General features: G+C 41.9%; 1 protein-coding gene across 1 annotated transcript in view; it reads right to left on the bottom strand.

Moving 5' to 3' along the window:
* PGM5 (phosphoglucomutase 5) overlaps positions 1-18,127 on the bottom strand; it is a 183,217-nt gene that overhangs the window by 65,469 nt on the left and 99,621 nt on the right. Inside the window, exon 7 of the mRNA XM_060610125.3 lies at positions 6,553-6,668. Within this exon, the coding sequence (XP_060466108.1) occupies positions 6,553-6,668 (116 nt within the window). The remainder of the gene's footprint in view (positions 1-6,552; positions 6,669-18,127) is intronic.

Below are 18,127 nucleotides of genomic sequence, written 5' to 3'. Positions count from 1 at the left end.
TTTTAAAAATATATAATAAAAGTAATAGTAATTTTCAAGATGGTGTTCAAGCTTGGAGCTCACCCAGGCTTTCGTGAACATAGTGATTCTTCTGTGTTGCCCGTAAGGGAAAATGCTTTGGGCTGTAACAATTCATACATTCTCAAAATGGTATCACTTCTTAGAAAGTTGATGTCAATGATGGAAACCAGTAGAACCTCATCAACAAATGTCAAAAAAAAATCTTCCAAAATTTTGGTTTTATTGACCTTAGTTTTAATTGTTTCATTTGTCCCCTTTTGTGTATGAGAACAAGTCCAGATTCCTTCAAATTCAGAACTTTAAAAAAGTAGCCAGAATGCCATTTAGATGAATAGTTTTCTTCTCTTTAGATCTGAGAATTTATAAAGCACCCCTTCTCTCTATAAAGTAGTTTTCCAAGGCTCTCCCCAGGAAGTAGGTGAGTACCGGTCCTAGCACAAAAGATGGTCTGGCTTCTTAAGTGACTTTGGTTCTCTGACAGAGTCATAAATACGGGTTTCTTATTGTCCAGGATGTGGACCTTTCCATAGGAGAGAAGCTTGAACTCCGATCCTATGACCAGCTTGTCACTTTGGAAAGTTCTAGGAGCTCAAGAAGCTGGCAAGGGAAACTTCCACTCAGAATACATCTTGCTCATCTTGGAAAAAAAAGCTTCACATTCTTGTGCCTGAGTCAGATCCATATTTTCAAGTTCTCTTGGCACTGAAATATGCATTCCTAGCTGGTACACAGATCCATGCCCCGGGGACACAGAAAAAGGCCTCCACTCCAGAAAGCTTGGATACTTTTAGAAGCACCTCTGCAGTCTCAGGTCTAAAACTTTCCATCTGTCACTTTCTCCTCCCTTAGGTAGCTCACTTGTTTCTGAAAATCACGTCTCAAGGAAGGCAGGGAACTCCCGTGATCAGCTGACTTTTACAGACTGGACCTGAGGGTCAGAGAGGCCATGCAGCTTGTTTGTGACTGACAGGTAAGGGTCTTGAACATACTCATCAGCCTCACATTTTGGGGCCTCTAGACTTCCTGGACCACACCCCGTAGCACATCAAGGATACTCTTTCTACCATTCCTGAAGAAACCAAAAATACTGGTTTTCACTAGAGCCATGGTTTCTACTCTTGACTGCACATCAAAATCACAGGGGCGCCTGGGTGGCTAATCAGTTGAGTGTTTGACTCTTGATTTCGGCTCAGGTCACGATCTCATGGTTCATGAGTTCAAGCCCTGTATAGGGCTCTGCAGTGACAGTGCACAGCCTGCTTAGGATTCTCTTTCTCTCTCTCTCTCTCTCTCTCTCTGCCCCTCCCCCACACCTGTGCACACACACCCATGCTCATGCAGACACACACATACTCTCTCTGTCAAAAATAACCAAACTGTAAAAAAACCACACAACTATACTCATTTAAAATGCAGATTCTCAGGCTCCGCCCTCCCTGATACTCCAAGTAAGGGTAGGATAGAAAATACGTATTTTTAGCAAGTTTCCCAGGTGATTCTGACACACCAGCTCAGTGCTTCTCAAAAATTGGCATTAATAAAGCCCAGAATAAGAGCAGAATGAAGCTATTTTCTCCTTGCAAGACTGAGTGGTCCAGCTACTGAGGCCACCTAATAGTCCTTTACTGCTGAGTGCTTGAAAAATAAAATTCGTCAATGCTTTCATCAGAAAGACTGATCGACACGGTGGAAAATGGCACAGTGTAGGGCAGGAAACCAGTCTTTCGGGTCAACGGTCACGTAATTCAAGCGGGAACATTTTCCAAGCCAGGTGGCCCCGCGTGAGTCACTTCACTACTTCTGGGGTTCAGGAGCTTTATCTGTCAAATCAGGCTAATGAGGCTAAAGTCACCTGAACCTGAAAAATGGTGGAGGAGGCAATGCCTCATGCTCCTTAAAAGGAAAAACTGGTAACTAAGCCCGACTGCGAGAGACTTTTAAAATCCCCTTCTAGGCCAGCCTACAAGTTGCAATCTGCGTAACTGTCCGAGAGCAAAGTTTGCCGAGAGGTGCCTGTAAGTAGGGGCACGTGGGTGGCTCAGTGGGTTAAGCATCTGACGCTTGGTTTTGGCTCAGGTCATGATCTCCCGGTTCGTAGGTTCGAGCCCCGCGTCGGGCTCTGAAAGGTGTCTTCGAGCAGAAGTCCCTCCAGTGCAGAACACGGTTTCCCAGTTCCGGTCGAATCATGCCCCAGCGTCTAAGCTAGGCAGGTGAAGGGCTTCACAAACTGACCCCTCCTCACCTCTCCTCCTGGTACTGCTTCTTGATAATCCCTCCTCTAACCTATCCTACAAATCAGAGGTTTGCCTATTTTTCTACGTAAGTTTTTACCGAAGCACAGCCTTCCTTGTCCATTTATGTATTGTCTATGGCTGCATCTGTGTTACAGAGGCAGTGCTGAGGAACCGCGAAAGAGGCAGTAGTCTGCAAAATCCTCAGTGTTTACTCTCCAACCCCTTTATAGAAACGTTTGCTGACCTCCGCTACAGGCCTGTCTTTTCCAGAAATTTTTGGCCACGACCCACAATAAGCACACGTTACAAGGAGACCAAGCATACACATAGATACTTGTGGGCATGTTTATATATACACACTTCTCAGAATAAACGTTTACCTTTATTAAACACGATGCATTCCAACAGGTTTCTAGCCTACTCAGTTGCTTTTCACAAGCTGCTCATGACATTTCACTAATCTCATGACCCCAAATGAGTCTTGATTCATATTTGGAAAACATGTCTTCGGACAAACCAAACAACTGGCTACTGGTAACACATATCCCCTGCTCTCCAACCTCTTTTTTCTTTCTTGGCATCGATCCCTCCATCTGGCAAGGCCCGGTCCTTTCATCTCTGTGTGTACAAATCCTTCCCATTCTTTAAGAACTAGCCCAGCTTCCAGATCTTTCCTGGAGTCTCCTTTGAACCTCCAGTCCCAAAGCATTTTCGCATCTCCCACAGCATTTTTGCTATTCCTCTATCATGGACACTTAAAGTTTCTGCATTGTAGAATATCATCTGTGCATCTTTCTAATTATGTAACCAAAGACCTGAGTTTCTTAAGGTGTGATCTTAAGCACTTGTATTCTAAATACCTTCCAGTTCAGGGTCTAACCAGTTTGGGTAAGAGAAGAAAACTGCCCAGGATGAAATTTCTTCAGAACCCCAACATAGCCTGAAGTGCTGTAATTATGACCAGTTAGCGTGGTTTTACAGCAATCTGTTTAAGCCTGACCAAACAGGACTTTAGTCTCAGGAATTCAAGGATGGTTTGACATCCGCACCTCGATCATGATATTTCATAACGTGCATAATAAAATAGAAAAGAAAGTATTAGTGTATCACTAGGTCCTGAAAGGGCACCTGATAAATCCAACAGCAGTTTCTAATAAGATTCTAACTAAAATGAGAATGGGAAAAATTACATATAAACCTGATCAAGATTTTACCCCCATCAAAAAGCAATCACCACAACGGATAGTAAAAGAGTCAATCCATTTCCATTAAAGTCATGAGTTATCACCATTATTTTTAAATACAATTTTGAAGATTATACCTAATGCAATAAGAATATGACATAAGAGGTATAAATATTAAAAAACGAAACATAAAAAATCTTTTAGTCATAGATTATATGACTGTATACCTTAAAAAAAGTCACAAGAGACTGTAGAGTTTTTAGAAAAGAAAATGCTAGAAAAGAAAATATCTATTAATAATAGAATGTCCTAAGGTGGTTTCACCTCAGAGACAAGGCATATTAATCAATAGCTTCTCCTTATATGAATATGCACCAAAGAAATTAGAAAGAAAAACAAGGATATCAACATTAAGATCAAAGCTGTTAAAAGCTCTGTAGGACACATGGCCCAGTTTCTTCAATTAATAAATTAGAGAACACGTGAAAGGACGATATGCAGATTATAAGATACTTAAGAGAGGGGACACCTGGGTGGCTCAGTGATTGAGCACCCAACTCTTCGTTTTAGCTTAGGTCATGATCTCAGTGTGTGGGTTCGAGCCCCACGTTAGGCTCTGCACCAACAGCATGGAGCCTACCTGGGATTCTCTCCCCCTCTCCCTCTCCCTTGCTCACTCAATCTCCCTCTCAAAATAAATAAATAAGCATAAAAAAATAAAAGATAAAAGATACTTAAGAGATATCAATCAGTTATAATATTAAGATCTTTGGATCCCGGGGCACCAGGGTGGCTCAGTCAGTTAAGCAGCCGACTTCAGCTCAGGTCATGATCTCACGGTCCATGAGTTCAAGCCCCGCGTCGGGCTCTGTGCTGACAGCTCAGACCTGGAGCCTGTTTCAGATTCTGTGTCTCCCTCTCTCTGACCCTCCCCTGTTTATGCTCTGTCTCTCCCTGTCTCAAAAATAAATAAAACGTTAAAAAAAATTAAAATTAAAGATCTTTGGATCCCAACTGGAAAACAACTATTAAGGAAGGGGTGAGAATAGGAGAGAAATTATTTAAAAATTACTTTTGGAGTTCCACTTCTGCATTTCTGTTTAGGATGTAGAAATCTCCAAGAGAATGTTACTCCTATCCCAGTAATAAGAAAAGGCCAGAAACCTACCAAATCACAACTTTTCTTGAACCCATCAGAAACCTGAGATCACAAGGCAAATAAAGTGAATTCCAAAAACTGACAACCCCCTTCAAGGAGAAACAAGACACAAAACTGTCACCCCTTTGGGAGAGCATAGGAAAAAGAGGATGCTTCCATATAAGTAAAAATTAAGAAGTCACATAAGAGGCTCAAAAATTCTTAAAGGCCAAGTATAGTCATGTTAGTCATGTTAGTTTAAAATTGCTTGGAATCCCCAGAAACAAGGGACACACTTCCAACTCACTGGGTGATCACAGAAAAGACTGGAAACAGAGAGAGAGAGAGATATGGTGGTGCAGGCATGCAGGTAAGGAGCAGCTTCTGAGACATAAGCATGAAGCCCTTTGAGTTCCCCAAACCTTTCTTTCACAGGAAACAAAAGGCTTAAACTTTTGGAGGCACAAGTTGCAAACTTTCTCATCCTGAAAGCCCATGCAAAAATCCATTGCTATGGGAATAGGGTTTGAAGCAAAAACCTTCTCCCTTTGGAGAAAGGGTAGGAAACCTTTCTGGGCCCAGAATCTTACATCAGTACTAAGCAGAGGTCCTGAGTCCTGTCTCCCTCTCTCTCTCTGTCCCTCCCCGACTTGCTCTCTCTCTCTCTCTCTCTCAAGAATAAAGAAATTTTTTTAAAAAGGAGTCTAGAGGGTTTTCTGGCTTGTATCTTTGTTCCTTCATTCATTTGTTTTGTTTCTCAAATTCTACATTGGAGTGAAATCATACAGTACGTGCTTTTCTCTGATGGACCAATTTCACTCAGTGCCCTCTGGGTCCATCCATGTTGTTGCAAAAGGCAAGGTCACATTCTTCTTATGGCTGAGTAATATTCCACTGTATGTATGTATGTGTGTATGTATACATACATACATACACACATGCACACACACACACACACACACCACACTACACCACATCTTCCTTATCCATTCATCTGTCAATGGACACTTGGGTTGCTTCCATATCTTGGCTATTTGAAATACTGCCACAATGAAAATAGAGGTGCATATATCTTTCCAAATTAGTGTTTTTGTTTCCTTGGGGTAAATATACATCATACACAAAAATAAACTCCAAATGGATTAAAGACCTAAGTGTGAGACATGAAACCATAAAAAATCCTAGAAAACAGACAGTTTCTCTGACATGGGCCATAGCAACATTTTTCCAGATATGTCTCCTAAGGCAAGGGAAACAAAAGCAAAAATAAACTATTGAGACTACATCAGAATAAAAGTTTCTGCACAGCAAACTATCAACAAAACAAAAAGGCAACCTACTGAATGGGAGAAGATATTTGCAAATAATATATCTGATAAGGGGTAAGTACCCAAAATATATAAAGAACTTAGGAAGCTCAACACCCCCCCCCCCCAAAAAAAAAAAAAACCCAAACAATCTGATTAAAATATGGGCAGATGACCTGAAGGGAGATTTTTCCAAAGAAGACACACAGATGGTCAACAGACATATGAAAAGATGTTCAACATCACTAATCATCAGGGAAATGTAAATCAAAACCACAATGAGATGTCACCTTATACTTGTCATAATGGCTAAAATCAACCACACAAGAAACAACAGGCGTTGGTGAGGATGCGGTAAAAGGGGAACCCTCATGCGTTGTTGGTGGGAATAGAAACTGGTACGGCCACCATGGGAAACAAAATGGAGGTCCCTCAAAAAATTAAAAGTAGAATTACATATGACCCAAATAAAAACAAACAAACAAAAAAAATGGACAGAAGAGACGAGGGTATAATAGCACATATCCCCCCAGGTTTCTCTGATTTTTTTCCCTCTAATTATCTCTTCCTCTAGCATTTGATTCACAGTGGGGTCACAGGTCTCCAAACTGGGGTCACAGAGGGCTATAGCCACCCTCTCCAGTAACATTATGTCAGCAAAAACCTACCAGTGCCAAAGCTCTCTTCTCCACACAGAGAGCACCGTCCTGAGTCCATCAGATTTGAGAAGAATCTCCATCCAGCTGGGGTCTCATACACAGGAACCTTCATCGATTTGGCCACTCTGAAAAATTAAATTCAAGGCAACAGTCAATTCATATCTCTTTTCCTTTCTTTTCTCAGCACAGAAGGAAGTCTTTAGAATTTATTAACTCCATAACTAGACTTCAGAACATTCTGGTCAGTGTTGACATTTTTCAGGATGTTAAGCCCTAAGGTAGAAAATGACAAATAGCCTATTCCGATGTTTCTCAGTTTTGCTTTCCCCATAACACAGAAAATATTAAGTTAACGTATAGAATATTCTCATTTATGTTTCCCTTCTATAAATGTTCCTTTATCTTTATGGTAAGATCCCACTTGGGGAGTTCAGAATCTAAATTAAGAGGGAGGTTGGTTACAAACACTTTGGAATATTGTTGGACAGTATCTACAGACACACACACACACACACACACACACACACACACACACTGTAGGACTTTTAGGATCGAAAGACTTACTCTACCAGCTGTTAGAAATGTTGATAGCTAACAGCTCACAGATATGTCTCCTACTCTCTGTTAAAGAGAGATATCTCACTCAAAATCATGCTCCCTTTGGGGCACCAAAGTGGGGCACCACTTTGGGGTGGCTCAGTCAGTTAAGCGTCTGACTCTTGGTTTCAGCTTAGGTCATGCTCTCACGATTTGTAGGTTCAAGCCCGCCTCAGGCTCTGCAGCTGGCAGCATGGAACCTGCTTGGGATTCTCTCTCTCCCTCTCCCTCTGACCCTCCCCTGCTCGCACCGTCTCTGTCTCCCTCAAAATAAATAAACAAACTTTAAAAATATCATGCTCCCTTTCCTGGGTCAGTCCACATCCAATGTCTGGTCAATGTGGGATATTTAAAGGTCTAGCCTCCTTGCCCCTATTTGGCCTAACTCTGTAGGGCCATTTCAGCTCTAGAGATCCGCGTAGGTTGGCTGAGGTCTTTGTCGTGACTGCACTGCAGTCCAACCTCTCTCTTTCTGTCCAATCCCCTTCCTCACTGCCTCCAGCAGGTGCTGGTTTTGAAGACACATTTGATCTGGATGGGCAGAAAGGAATAAACTTCCCGCAAGCAAATCTCTCTCCGAGCTGCTTCCTGGGGAGCCCAGTGTAGGACAGTGCGCAACAGAATACGAACACAAGATTTTACACAAAATGATCACAGAATCACGATTCGGAAGAACCGAAACCACCCGGATGTCCACTGAGTTGAATGGACAGAGGCTCTGTGATATAGAAGGCGCTACCTTAAATTTCGCTGAGCCTACCACCGCTACATGCAACCCCATGATGAATCTCACACACATCATATCACGTAAAAGGAACGGGGAACAAGAAAATACACACTGTAGCGTCCCATTGACATCCACTTCAAGGACAGCTAAAACTAATCAATGCTGTCACAATTCAGGCTCAGCAGAGTAGAGAGGTCACGTGTTTTGTTTAAGATTCCACAGAGGTAAGAGGCAGAGCTAGAATCTGGACCCACATTCTGCTTAATTTCTGCTCACGTTCCAGTCCACGATACCTTGTTGTCGCCCCAAATGTTTTAAGAGACATACAGATCTCAGAGAGTATGTTGGGGAATGATCCGGTTCTGTGCCAATGACCTAACGAATCTCATCTTTCCCACAAGCAAGCAACAAAAAGCAAAAAAACACCAAATGCCTGCCGCTAACAAGATCTAGTTTTTCAAAGGGTATAAGCACAGAAGGTGGCCAGGAACGGGAACCAGGACGGGTGTCTTGGTGAAGAAGAGGAAGAAAGATGCATAAAGGACAGAGGACACAATGCAATCATGATTTCATTAGGTTTTTTTGTTTTCTTTAGGTTTTACTTTGTGGCCAGCTGGAGAAAACAGAATATCTAGAAACCCTTGCCACAGGAAAGCAAACACCTTCCTTTCCATAATACCAAATATAGTTGATGTGTTCAAGATCTGGAAAAATTTTGTGCTAAATCTCTTTCAAGTTTGCTTTGAAAAGAAGCACTTTTTAGATGTCCCAGGGTTATATCAAAGGTTCTGTTGTGTATTTTTTTTAGTGGCCTAAGAAAGATATACAAATCACACTTATATCCTGGTAGGAACAATGAAAGAAATCCTCCCCAAACTGTAGATCAAAGGTAAATTTTCACAGCCATTAATTTCATAGTCAGAAGCTGAAGGAAGGAGGTGGAATAAGTCACACAGAAGCTTCCCAGTGTCAGCACAGAGTAAAGCCTAGGTCAAAATTCATTTAGCAAATATGACTGTATATGATTGCCAAATAGAAAGTGCAGCATGAAACAGACATAAGGGTAAGAAAAGGGGTGGAGAGTGTGGGGACATACATTTCCTGGCTCAGACACTCTTGCAGGTTCAAAGCCAAGTTGGCAGATCTAAAGGGAGGGGAAAGGATTTCCCTAGCTCCCACCCTTCCCAATTAATCACTGTCAGGAGGTCATAAGGCTGAGGGCTGAGGCTGGAGTTTTAGAGGACCGGATACTTCTATAACTAGGAGCCCCAGACGCAGCTATGCAAGCTAAGAAAACAATATGGGTAATTCAATCCCGGGATCCTGAGCAAGAGCTGATGGTGTCCTAGAGTAAGAAAGGAATTCCCTGCCCCCACCCCCCACCGCCCTCCTCCCTCTACTGAACTTGGGATCCATCCCAAACACAGCATTCAGCAAATACCATGCTCTAGACTGGTGTTTCCACAGGAGACCCCCCTGGAGATTTCTGACAGCTCAGAATGAAGCCGCTCACACTGAGGGTCTTCACCCCCTCTTGGCCGCTGCCACCACGTGGTGGAGACAAACAGAAGAACTCACTTTCTAGGAAAGACCAGAGTAGGAAGCAAAAGCAAGAGAATCAATCTCAACCCCAACTGTCCTGCAAGTGGGAGTTGACTTCTGGTAGTTAAACAAAACAAAACAAAACAAAACCAAAAGCCCCCTGGTGGGTGTAAGCTTCTGGGGATGAGTTGCAAACCTCTAAAAATGTGGCTTCAGGTTGGAAACAGCCCCCACCTATCGTTCCATCGGTTTCTCTCACGCAGCTCATGCCAAGCTCTTCATAACCGGACCATTTCTCATTTTCCGAGGATGCGCTCTCATTTTTGCTGTTGTCAACTAACTACTCCTGTGTCCTTTTTCATGCTTTGCGTTTTACCCGGATTAATGCTTTCGAATCTCTGTCAGAATACTCCACGTCACTTTAAGACCGATCTCAAGTGCCCTGCCACCATGAAGCCTGTGGCAGACGCTGCTAGGTGACCAACAAACCCCTCTCTTCTCCCGGACACACAGCGGGATTGCACTTCCCGACCCCACCCCCCCACCCCCGCAGTGAGCTGTGGGCCACATGGTGAAGTTCCAGCCAATGGAACTTGAGTGGAAATGATGTTCAGATCGGGCTATTCAAACATGCCATCTTCCATGTTCTTTCTCCTTCTGCCAGCTTCAGGGGGACAAGCCTAGCAAACCTGGAAGCTATACATTGAACACGGTGGGCCCACAATACGAAAGGACCTAGGTCTCTAAATTGCCATTTGGAGCGGAATCAACCACCAGTCAGGAACACCTGTCTTTAACTTTTGATAACTGAGAACCTTGTGCTGCGTTTGAGGGATTACACGTTTTGAGACTAGCGTTGTAGTCACAGGCTCCATTATCCTAATGAATACAACCATTCCTCTTCATTATAATAAATCCAGGGGCGCCTGAGTGGCTCAGTCGGTTAAGCGTCCGACTTCAGCTCAGGTCACGATCTCGCGGTCCGTGAGTTCGAGCCCCGCGTTAGGCTCTGGGCTGATGGCTCAGAGCCTGGAGCCTGCTTCCGATTCTGTGTCTCCCTCTCTCTCTGCCCCTCCCCCATTCATGCTCTGTCTCTCTCTGTCTCAAAAATAAATAAACGTTAAAAAAAAAAATTAAAAAAAAAAATAAATCCAAAGTAATGCTTCCTGTGACTCTGTTTCCTCTCACTTGGCGGGGGCCTTGTTCGTGTTGTCATTGTCGATGTTGTCACCTTCTTGAACTTTTCTTCCCCACACAGACGCACACCACCATCACCACCAATGTGTTAAAAGCTCTCCGAGGTAGGAACTACATCGTATACCCTTTTACGGCTCTCCGATGTTTAGGATAATAGAGCACCTTGTCAGATTTGCCCTTCATAAATTCTGTATGATTTCAGTTGACTAATATCTATTATTTAAGCAGTGTGGGTGGATGGCAGGGAACAAAGTATCCCTATTTTCTGGACTTTTTCTCCTTGTAGTTTCCTAAAAATATAGCTAAGTCATTTGTGCATGTTTTATTTAAATTAGTCATTTTGAGAAAGAGAATTTCATCAGTTATTAATGAATCAGGCTATCACAATGAGACCAAGGCATTTCCTGGAAATAAAGATCTTGTAGAATTAGGGCAATGACTAACTGAAAACAAAGGTTTGAGGAGCAGGAGAATATATTTTTCTATTTCACCAGTCTGGTCATCACCCTACCTTCATGCGATCAAACAAGGTAACAGATACAAAAGTATCCCAACAGGGCTCTAAAATCTCACCAGGTGAAGGCATGCTGACATACGATTTTTGTGCCTTCAGTGTAGTGCACGACCACAGTAGTTATTCAAGTATCTATTAACCTAATTATACAGTACTACATTATTATGTGTGATATACTCTGCTGGAATATCAATGGCTAATGACACTCTTGTAGCATGTGAGAGAATAGGCAAATATACAATGATTAATTATATCAAGTACACGAAGCATACCCAGCTGCTCTTGGAATCCTACTTCGAGAAAGTTGCAATAGACTTAAAGAGCACAAGATCTGGGTTCCTCTTCCTTTATCTTCAAATGTCCACTTTCTTGAGAGCCAAGGAGGGCTCATGATTCTAATTTCTACACAACAAATTCCCAGCCCCCTTTTTAAAAGCCCCCAATAGCAGAGAGTAGAAGATATTTTCATCACATATATCCAACAAAAGACTTATATGCAGTTTACATTTAAAAGACTCATACAATAATAAAAAAAAAGGCACATAACCATTTTTAAAAGCCTTGGGCAAAAGTCTGGAACAGTCACTTTACAAAAGAGGATATTAAATTGACCAATTAACATATGAAAAGACGCTCACCGTCAGTAGAGATCAGATAACTGCAAATTAAAACTACAGTGAAGGGGCGACCTGGGTGGCTCAGCCAGTTGAATGACCCTTGATTTTGGCTCAGGTCATGATCCCAGGGTTGTGAGATCAAGTCCCATATCAGGGTCCAAGCTGAGCACGGACCCTGCTGAAGATTCTCTCTCCCCCTCTGCCCTCTCCCTTGCTTGCCCTCTCTCTCCCGAAAAATAATAATAACACTAACAATAATAAAATAAAACCACAATGAGATAATACGACACACCCACAAGACTAGCTGAGAAGGTGGTATTGCCTAGTCCTGGTGAAGATTGGGAATTCACGTATTGCTAAAGGAATGCAAATCAGTACTGACTGTGGTATATTTGTTTACGTGACATATTCACATAAAGGAATAGCACAGAACAGAGACAATGAACAAACTACCACTACATCGAAAAATATGAATGCATCACACAAATATAACATTGAATTAAAGAAATCAGCATGGAGGAATATAAGCTATATGATTCAACTTACACATAGTTCAAAATAGACAAAACTAATCATTGCCATTGGTCTAGGCAGTTGTCTTTGGGATAAGACACGAAAGGCACAGGCAACAAAAGCGAAAATAAACAAGGAGGACAACATAAACCAAAAAGTTACCGCACAGCAAAGGCAACTACCAGCAAATTGAAAAGACAACCTATGGAACAGGAGAAAACATTTGCAAACCTTATATCCAATAAGGATTTAACATCCAGAATACGTAAGGAAGTCTTACAACTCAAAAACAAAACGAACAATCCAATAAAAAAAAAAAAAACAGGCAAAGGATCTGAGTAGACATTTTTCTGAAGAAGACATACAAATGACCAACGGATATATAAAAAGATGCTCAACATTACTAATCATCAGGGAAATGCAAAATCAAAACCACAATGAGATTATCACCTCACATCTGTTAGAATGGTTATTATTCAAAAGACAATAGATACGAGCTGGCAAGGATGTGGAGAGAAGGGACCCCTTGTGCACTGTTGATGGGAATGCAAATCGGTACAGTCACTATGGAAAATAGTATGACAGTTCCTCAAAAAATTAAAAATAACTACCACATGATCCAGCAATCTGACTTTTTGAGTATATACCCAAAGGAAATGAAAACAGGATCCCCAAAAGATATCTGCACGTTCATGTTCATTGCATGATTGTTTACAGTAGTCAAGATGTGGAAACAACCTACATGTCTGTCAACAGATGAATGGATAAAGAAGATGTGATATGGATATACAATGAATACTGTCCAGCCGTAAAAGAAGAAGGAAATCCTGCCATATGTGACAACATGGATGAACCTGGAGGGCGTTCTGCTACGTGAAATAAGACGGAGACAGAAAGATGAATAGTACATGGTATCCCACGTACACGGCGTCTGAAAAAAGTCAGACTCCCAGAAACAGAGAATATATTGGTGGTTGCCAGGCCCTAGGGGGTGGGGAAACTGGGAAGACACTGGTCAAAGGGCACAAACATCCAAGTCAAGATGAGTAAGTCCTGAGGGTCTAATGTACAGCATGGGGACTCTAGTTCGTAACACATACGGTACACTTGAAATTTTCTGAGAGCAGCATTCTCACCGAAAAAGAAGTAACTATGTGCAGTGATGAATGTGTTAATTAACTTGACCCTAGTTACACTGGTGACAGTCACTGGTGATAGAAGTCGGGATAGCCCTTATCTCTAGGGAGGAGGAAGGAAGTAGTTCATTGAAATGGGGAACAAGGGATCTTCAGGGTCCCTGCTTTGTTGCTTGTTCGAGATGGTAGTTGCATGGGAATATTCCTTTGTGAAAAGTCCTTGAGCGACGCAGGAGTTGTCCTTCTCTTTACATACGTTATACTTCAATAAACATTTACTTAAAAGAAAAAGCCCCCTGCAGTATTTATGACTAAGGCCATGTCTGAATTGGTCATGTTTACATAATCTCAAGAAATAAACTACTACAAATGGAGTTTAATAGCATTCTGGATATTCTGGTTAATGTCTAGCCGACATTGACATCTAGCAGAACTGCCCCAGAATGAGCCTGTCGGTATTTTCACGTCGATGAGTTCACTCCCAGATCCCTTCTTTGATGTCTGGCACTGTCGAAGGTAAAGAAGGGCTAATGTGAGTCTGCACTTTAAAAGCATTTCTAAGGCAGCCTACTCACCTTCCAAATATGAATCAGGCAGAATTCAGTTAGGCCTTACTTTCCAATAGCCATCGTAAAGTGTCCTCTTTTTTTCCCCCATTTAATAAATCTTTATTGATTATTCCTGAGCTACTATACTAAGCACGGGGGACACAATGTTAAATCAAACACACGTGGCTCCTGCCTTATGTGTCTTAGGGTCAAAGACTAACCAGCACATATAAAAATTTTATTAGGATGTGCTATCATGGAGAGATGCTCATCAGTTGGGGCGGGAGGAGAACTTTAGTTAGGAATTCCTAAGAAGTGACATTTGACCTGAGATCTAGAGAATGAGTGTTAGCCATCTAGGTGTCTCAGATGGGGTTTCCTAAAGGCAGGCCCTGAGACACAGATTCCTCTACTAGAAATTCATCATGGAGAGGAGTGCCTGGGTGGCTCAGGTGGTTAAGCATCTGACTTTGGCTCAGGTCACGATCTCACAGTTTGTAAGTTCAAGCCCCGCATCGGGCTCTGCACGAACAGCTCAGAGCCTGGAGCCTGCTTCGGGTTCTGTGTCTCCCTCTCTCTCTGTTCCTCCCCTGCTCACACTCTGTCTGTCTGTATCTGTCTCAAAAATAAATAAAGATTTTAAAAAAAGAATTTTTTTTAAAAAAAGGAATTTATCATGGAGAGATGTGTAAGGGCTAGAAGAGTAGGACGGAGAAGGGGAGGAAACCAAGCAATACTGTGATCTCAGGCATGGCTGTGCAAAGAGTAGCTTCAGCCAGACGTTTCCCTGGGACTCTGGACTGTAAGCCTTGCCTCCAAATTGTCCTGATCTGTGACAAGCTTGTTGGTCTTTCAAACCCTCACTTTGAGCTATTGGCGAAAGGCCCCTGGGGGAGAAGGGCTTAAACTCACAGGCATTTAAGTCCACTCTTACACTCACCTTTTGGATGGAACGAGTCACACTTCCAGGTAAAATAAAATGGGAGGCTGTCATAATAAGATGACCACAAAAGTTTTTCAACCGCGTATATAAACTTGAGCAGAGAGCTGCCTGTTCCTGAGGCCTGTAATAGCTCAGCCTGGTCTAGACCTCAAAACTCACATATTAAATCACACCTTCCCTGCCCATCCCTATCAGAGAGGTTGTAAAGATCAAACGAGATGGTAAATAATGAAATGAAAGGGCTCTAAGAACCACAAAATGCCCTACAGAGTAAACGCCTGATCACTGTTGTTTGCTTTGGATCTTTCACTTAATTCAAAGGAAAATGGACATTTCATTTAAAGAATATTTACAAGAAAAAAAAAAAAACAAGAGATAACTGCATATCTTATGTTCCCTTTAAACATCTAGTTTTTGGCCAATTGTAAAACAAAGGTGGACCCCTAACCTCAGGGCCTCTGCTGCTTTATCTAGAAACTTCTGCACTTGCATTTCAGATAAGTGTTATGGGGGAAAAATAGGATCCTTCTCAATTAGATTATACATTTCGTTAGGAAACATAAGGCAGGCATATTTCTGAGGATCTTGACTTTGTTTAAAAGGAAAAAAAATGGCTTTGGGAAATTGACCAAAGAGCCTAGAGAAAAATATGTAAAATGGAAACAATCACAGGTTTGCACTCCCAAGCTAGTAAATAATCTGGAATCCTCTATCTGGGAATTAACAAGTGTCTGTTTACAATCTTGATGCTTGAGCACTTTGATGTAAACTGGTTCTGGTTCTAATTATTTTCAAGGAATAAAAATTGTTGAAAGGCTAGGGCTGGTGAGTTTGAAGCCCCAAGAGTTCCAGCTAAGCTGAGGCATAGAGAGACAATCATCAGCAGTCTTCCAGATTCCTATGAGATTGCTTCCCGGGCAGCAAAAAGTGAATTGCCTTCTTGTATTTTTGTTTTGCTTTGAATTCCTGGTTATGTAGACACCTTACTGAAGCTGTTTTAAACTGCCTATGTAATACAGTTGGAAGATTTAGAATCAATGCATTCACTCCTACAGGCCGAAAGTAGTCAGAAAGCATGTGACAACTTGAACCCAGGAGATAATGTGTCTCCGTAAACAAAACTTCTCTTTCTTAAAACCTTTTCTTTCTTTTCTCTTCTGGATTCAATTAGCATCGTTTCCTGGAGGATATTATAGAAATCTTACTGATCCTATGTTGTAAAACAGGAGAGAAGGAACATCTGGGCTTTGGACATTAAATAAATATACACTGTAAATGGATACTCATTCCAAAAGAAGAACAAAGCCCAGGGTAAACTAGTATTTGTATAATGCTACATCACCATCCATGGCTAATACCACAAGCAGAGGTAAACACTGAAATAGGATGGCATTATCAGTTTTCCTAAAGCAAACATCTGTTCCTTGCTCTGGTATTTCACATTGGATTCAGTTTCAGCAGTGCCACAGGGACCTCATGGTTTGTCCCCAGTGTTCTATGAGCCTAATTTTGACCCTGAAATGGTTCATGTGAACATTTTCAGTCTAAATTTGACAGAAGAGTTTTGGCAATCTATCCCCAGAGCAATATGAAAGGGGGAAAGAAGAGAAGAATGAGCAGAATATTCCACATGCTGGGTCTAAATACAAGGAAAAGATTGATAAATTTAATTAGTTAAAATGTGTAAAAATTTCTATCTGTCAAAGACACCAAAAATAGGGAGGTAAGCCATAGACTAAGGTGTTTGCAATCCATGAAACTGAAGGATTAGTAGCCAACTTAAATAAAGAAGCCCTGACAACCACTATGATAAGTTCAGTTGACCCATGCCATTCACAGAGAAGGAAGATTAATTGGCCAACAAGAAAATATACAGTAAATCAAAGAAATGAAAATTTAAAAACAGACAGACATTGTCAAAATGTCACACTTGCCATGTAAAAAAAAAACAAAAACAGAAGACAAAAATCTAATAATACCAAGTGTCGGTGGGAATGTCAGAGGAAAATGGAAACCCAAACATTGATGGCAGAATTGTAAATTAGTACACTCACTTCATAGGCCAATTCGAGAATTCCTAGGGGAGTTAATAATACTCTATGACCCAGCAAGCCAGCCTCTTGGTATCTATCTTAGAGAAACTGGTACGTGGGTGCACAAGGAGGCATGGATCAAGGATGTCTCTTACGGCACTGCTGGTGAGAGAGAAAGAGAACAAAACCATAAGCAACCCAACTGTCCATCAGTAGGGGAACTGACAAACTGATTTGTTTATACAGCATCAAATAAACAGCTGTGATTCAAGGGCCCCAATACATAGATTGCAAAACACACACGCGCGCGTGTGCGCACACACACACACACACAAAGGAGAAATTAAATGTGTATTTTTGTCTTGCGATATTATCTTAGATCGCTGGTATTCCAATTACTATTTCTCCCTCACTAGAACAAATTGAAAACCTAGTGGGATATCATTCCTACTTCTAATAAAAGATTTCAGGCATTTGCAACTCTGAAGAAGTAATGGGACTAAATGACTAAATGAAGACACCTGATACCTGGTTCAGAGAACTATCCAGAACCTGCCTGTGCCACCAGAGCACAGAGGAACTAGGAAGATCTTCCTTGTCCAATAGCTATGCCTCTAAAGGCAGGAAGCAAGTCCGTGTCCCTTAGCTTCCCATAATTAATTGGCCTGGGAATTTCCCAAGATTCTTAATCAGGTCTTTCCACTTGTATGCATAGAGCTCAAAACCAACTTCCCTTCCTTCCTTCCTTCCTTCCTTCCTTCCTTCCTTCCTTCCTTTCTAATTAAGAGAGGGTGCTTAGATTCTGTGTAGTATAAGCATTTCCCCCTCCCTTTTCCCTCGCTAACCTGTCCATCAACACCACAGAGAAGAATTCACTAGTTGTGCATATGGTTCTTAACAGAGATTGTCATTTTCAGCTCACTTTAGGGAGTTAGTTCTTGGTTCCTTGACAGAAGGAAGACAAAGAACCTTCTGGACACAAAGCACTCAAAATTCCAGGAGGAGATGTCTGCACAGAGATACAAAGGCCTTTAGATTTGGTGGGGTTCCCTCTGGGAATGTGAGCAGCATGCTGGGTTTGGAATAGACCCCACAAGTCATTCTCCTGGTGTTTTATCTCATGAGGTACTCTGACATGTGGCCGAATTGATGACCCAAGTTGCCGTTTCCGGGAAAGTCAGCACAAGCCATCGGGCAGCTCTCTCTAAATGGGCTCT

The sequence above is a fragment of the Panthera onca genome, chromosome D4, assembly GCF_046562875.1.
Source record: "Panthera onca isolate mPanOnc1 chromosome D4, mPanOnc1 haplotype 2, whole genome shotgun sequence".
Taxonomy (NCBI): Eukaryota; Metazoa; Chordata; class Mammalia; order Carnivora; family Felidae; genus Panthera; species Panthera onca.
The sequence above is the reverse complement of the archived record's forward strand: the minus strand, read 5'-3'. Positions and strand labels throughout refer to the sequence as shown.